We start from the raw sequence: 4,363 nt of genomic DNA, 5'->3' as shown, positions 1-4,363 counted from the left end.
CAGCAGCAGCAACAGCAGCAGCAGCAGCAGCAGCAACAGCAGCAGCAACAGCAGCAGCAACAGCAGCGAACACAAAAAAGGCAGACAAAACGCACCCCCGACACGTGGATAATGTCACCCGGGTTGGCCACACGCGTCTGCTCGCCAAACGCATGGATGGCCATCGACCGGGGGATGTGCCCGATGGGCACCTGGTTCGAGAGTTCCTGGATGTGGATCTCCTGGAAGGGGATGAATTTGGATCCGCGCGTTTGCAGCGTCAACCGCCCGGGGGTCTTGTCGCTGGTGCACCGCTCCGACTGGCAGTTGTCGATCATGCGGAAGGTCCGTGAGATGACCTCCTGGTAGGTCTCGAAGCCGCAGCGCTCGCAACTGTACGTGGCCACGACCATCTGCGGGCGAACGTCCGTCGTCCGGGTGACAATGCCTCGCAGGAAGACCGTCGCTCCGACCGAGCTAGCCCGAATCTCGCGGATGGCATGCGGCTTCATGTGCGATAGGGGGGTAAAAGTGACGGAGCTGCGTCCGGCGGCGAGAAGGACGGAGGGGTGACGGGGGGGGGGGGGGGGGGCAGCATGGCAAAGGCCGGGGCAGATGCACCGACAAAGGGAGGGCCAGCAGGCCAGTCAGCAGCCGAGCATCAGGACCAACGGGGGCCGAAGAGCGTGCACGTGGAGCAAAGATGACGCACAAGCGCCGGAGCAACTCCCGCGGGAAGATGGTCTTCAGGTCGACCTGCTCGCCGGCCGCCACCTGCTGGATGCGCTGCGACACCAGGACATCGATCACATCATCGTCATCGCTGATGCGGTTGCTGCGCGCCGGCAGGAGGTTGTCAATGGCCTCGGAGAAGAGCTCCACGTAGCGGCGCGTGTTGCACAGGATATTGCTGAGGAGCTCGCTCGACTCGCCAAAGAACTGGACCGCAGTCCAGGCGAGGGGAGGACGGAGGAAGGGAGGGAGGGAGTGTGTGTGTGTGTGTGTGTGTGTGTGTGTGCATGTGTGCGTGAGTAGACCGAGGCAGTGAGGCGAGCGCAGCCAGACTGCAAACCGGCCGGCAAGGATGGGGACAGGGGCGTACGGAAGACACATCGTCGAGGCTGATCGGGAAGGAGGTGCGCTGCTGGGCGTTTACTTCGGCCTGAAGGTGCAGGCGTGTTAGCACGAAGGCCGGGCGAAACATCGCCGTGGGGCGGACAAAGCCCGGGCGGGGCGGCAGCGAGGCGGAGAGGCATGAGTGGGAGACGCCGCACAATCATCTCAAGGTACTTCTTTTGGGGCGGATCTTCCGGGTTCATCGAGAGGACGGAAAACTTCTGGAGCATCTGCTCGCATTTGCCTGCGATCAGTGGCGCACAGCGAGCGAGCGAGAGAGAGAGAGAGGGAAAGACCGAGGGAGAAAGACCGGCAGAGGGTGTGAGCAAGCGGGACGTCGCCAGGGGGGCACAAGCACGCGGCATAGGGTGCGGCCGAGAATCAAAGCGCACCTCGCTCCTCGGCATAGTTGGCCGTGGCGAACATGGTCGACGGACAGTGCGGCGGACGCGAGATCTCTCTGCGACCGGTGACAGGGACAAAGAGGGGGAGGGAGACAGGAAGGCAAGAGGGAGGGCGAGGAGAGGGAGGGGGGGGGGAGAGAGAGGGGGGAGAGGAGGGATGCGTCTCCTCCAGATGGGATGCACATGGGATGGCGCGCCAAAAGAAAAGAAGAAACAGGCGGCAAACAGGCACGGGAGTATCGTCCCCCCCGTGTCCCCCCCCCCCATCCCCCCTCCGCCTCGTCACCCTCCTCCCCCCTCCCGGTCGCCGCTGTCCTGGCAGGGGAGGGACATGCCGATCCCGATCGCCAGCCCTGGCGTGGCGCAGGGTAGTCGACCCTGTCTAGCGGCGGTGCCGGCAAGCCAGCCGGCCCCGGCGCTCCCGGCTGTTGTTCGTCGGAAAGGGGGCAGGCACTCCGGAGGAATGGGGGCGGGGGCAGGGCGGGGCGGGGCCCTGTCGCGCCTCGACAAGCGTGTGCGCAAGGGGCCGGACGGTTACCGATTTTAGATTGCAACGGTTTTTGTGGAGCACCTCCATGTCACATGCCACTGGAATGGCCTTCCATGTGCACGGGACACGCCGTCGCGTGACCCGACACCGATCCCCCACCCCGCCCGCCCGTCCGCCCGCCGCCCATGCGCAGGGGAGATCGTACGCCGCTCCCGGTGGCTCTGTGGCCATGCCGCCGTGGCCGCGCTGGGTGCGTCCGTGCGGCGCTCAGGGGGGGGGGATGCGTGCGCGGCGGTGTGGCTCGCCCCAACCATAGGGCCGTGCACCCCCCCCCCCCCCCCCGCACTTGCGGAGCGAAGATGGAGCGGGCCCGAAGATGGCTTGGACGCGCACACCCAGGCCGGGCACGCTGTGCGTACAGTGCCACCCCGGGGCGATGCCTCGCTGCTCCTCAAGGGCCGGCCGACTGCCGGGCCCCGGGGCGCTCCCTACAAGCACTTCCTCCCCTTCTCCTGGCCCCTCCGCGCTCTTGCCACCCCTCTCTTCTCTGCCTCTCGCTCTCCCCCTTCCCCTCTTCCTCTTTGCCCCCCCCCCCTCCCCCGTTCCAACCCCCCGGACGCCGGACTGTCCCAATGTCTGATAAGCCCCCTCCCCCCACGGCGGCCGGTCGTGGTGGCACCGCCCGGCCGGTGGCCCGTGGCGCGGCTCGCCCCGGCCCCGGCGCCGCGGCCGGACGCCTCTCTTCCCTGAAGCCGGCTGTCGGCGCGGCGGCCGGCCCTGGCGGGGCTTCTCTGGGGGCGGCGGCGGCTGGCCCGGGCCTTGGCATGGCCGGCCCCGGGCGCGGTCGCTTTGCCCCCACCATCCCCGCACGCCGAAACAAGCCCAACAGCCTGCTGGCGCAGGTGGCCGCACCGAGCGCCCCAGCGCGCGGCGGGCGCGGCGGGCGTGGCGGGCGTGGTGGCGGCCCTGGCTCCGCCGGTACGTGCATCTCCCGTCCGCTGGGATCCTCGCCTCCCCTGTCTCCTTCTTCCTCCGTGCCTTCCGGCTTGCTAACATGCTCGAGTGTCGCACACACATACACACACACACATGCAAGCAGCACGTGGAGGGCGTGGGCGTGGTCGACCCTTCCAGCCTGAGCACGGCGAAGTGGCCTTCATCGGCCAGGGCGGCCCGACGCGGACATCCTCCGGTGGCGGCGGCGGCGGGGGTGCCGGGCGCGGCTGGGGCGGCGGCCGTGGCGGCCGCGGCGGGGGCGGCATCGGCTCCGGCGGCAGCTCCTTCGCTCCTCCCGGTGGTGACACTGGCGAGATGGATCGCAGTGACAGTGAGGACGAGGACAAGGATCTGCCCGGCTCGCCGAAGGAGATCGATGACGGCGTGGACGCCGCCCTGGCCTTCGCCCTGCCGGATGGCTCGCTAAATCCCATTGCCCCAACTAGCCTTCCCTACCCCTCCTTTGATCCGTTCCCGCACCAGTCGCATGTGGACTTGCGTGTGCGTGCACCCCCCTCTTTTTTCCTCCCCCTCTCTATCTTTCTCCCACACAAACACACACACACACACACATCTTCCTTGACATTGACCCCAGCCCGGACCACCCTTCCCCCCCTCCTGCACTGCCCCATCGCCCGATGGCAGTATCCTCCCGACTCGGCTGCAGCCTCGCTCTTCTCCGGGTCTCTTGGCCTGGACGAGCGTCTGCTCTTTGTCCAGCTGCCGGCGGTTCTGCCAGGCGCACCGCGCGATGAGCCGGCCTCCGGCGACACATCGGCCAGCCCGGAGTCCGCGTCTGACACCACGTCCGCCACGCCCTCCTCCTCCGGCGTATCGAGCTCCGGCTCCAGCCTGACCAGCCCCATGACCTCGCCCGGTGGCATCGCCGCGGCAGCGGCCGCCGCTGCTGCGGCCGCCGGGACCCTCGGCCTCCCGGACACCACCCCGGTGGCGACCAACTTCTCGCCGTACATCCAGAACCTGCCGGACGGCCAGCTGGGCAAGCTGTATGTCCACGCCTCGGGCCGGATGCGTCTGCGCCTGGGCCCGGGGCTGTGGTTCAACATCGACCGCGCACCGGACAGCGACTCCGTCCAGCAGGTGGTCGCCATCGATTCGACCGGCGGCAATGCCTGCTTCCTGCTCGGGAACATCACATCCCGGCTGACCTGCTCGCCGGACATCACGGCCATGCTCTCGAACCTGACCGTGTCGGGTGGCGGCGGTGCCGGGGCATCCAGCTCGGCCGCGCCCACTGCCGGCGGGGAATGAGACACCGGCGCCCGTGGAGGAGAGGGGCGAGGGGGGCACGCGCGTGCGTGACCACGCGAATGCCTTCCTCCCTCGGGGTGTCGCTCGGGGGGGGTGCCCCCTCCCC

At 68.5% G+C, this 4,363-nt stretch overlaps 2 protein-coding genes across 2 annotated transcripts; one reads left to right on the top strand and one right to left on the bottom strand.

The window, feature by feature from the left end:
* Nucleotides 1-95: 95 nt before the first annotated feature.
* Nucleotides 96-1,521, bottom strand: H696_06289 (hypothetical protein; the record flags this gene model as incomplete). The annotated part of the gene is made up of 5 exons (XM_009500029.1): nucleotides 96-519; nucleotides 692-918; nucleotides 1,082-1,141; nucleotides 1,254-1,339; nucleotides 1,488-1,521. Coding segments are annotated over 5 exons (831 nt in total), but the record flags the coding sequence as incomplete, so codon positions are not given.
* Nucleotides 1,522-2,587: 1,066 nt separating this feature from the next.
* H696_06288 (hypothetical protein) lies at nucleotides 2,588-4,363 on the top strand. The gene is made up of 3 exons (XM_009500028.1): nucleotides 2,588-2,967; nucleotides 3,089-3,486; nucleotides 3,631-4,363. Exons 1-3 carry the CDS (start codon nucleotides 2,622-2,624, stop codon nucleotides 4,255-4,257), a joined length of 1,371 nt encoding a protein of 456 aa, XP_009498303.1. The 5' UTR covers nucleotides 2,588-2,621; the 3' UTR covers nucleotides 4,258-4,363.

This window comes from Fonticula alba (assembly GCF_000388065.1).
Source record: "Fonticula alba strain ATCC 38817 unplaced genomic scaffold supercont2.56, whole genome shotgun sequence".
Classification (NCBI taxonomy): Eukaryota; order Rotosphaerida; family Fonticulaceae; genus Fonticula; species Fonticula alba.
Note: the sequence above shows the minus strand (reverse complement) of the source record. Positions and strands in the feature narration are given on the sequence as shown.

Bases quoted from the DNA above. Each gene is read 5' to 3' on its own strand.
- H696_06288 (XM_009500028.1), top strand. From the start codon at position 2,622: ATGTCTGATAAGCCCCCTCCCCCCACGGCGGCCGGTCGTGGTGGCACC. The intron at 2,968-3,088 runs GTACGTGCATCT...ACATGCAAGCAG, and splicing joins TGGCGGCCCTGGCTCCGCCG to CACGTGGAGGGCGTGGGCGT. The intron at 3,487-3,630 runs GTGCGTGCACCC...GCCCGATGGCAG, and splicing joins AGTCGCATGTGGACTTGCGT to TATCCTCCCGACTCGGCTGC.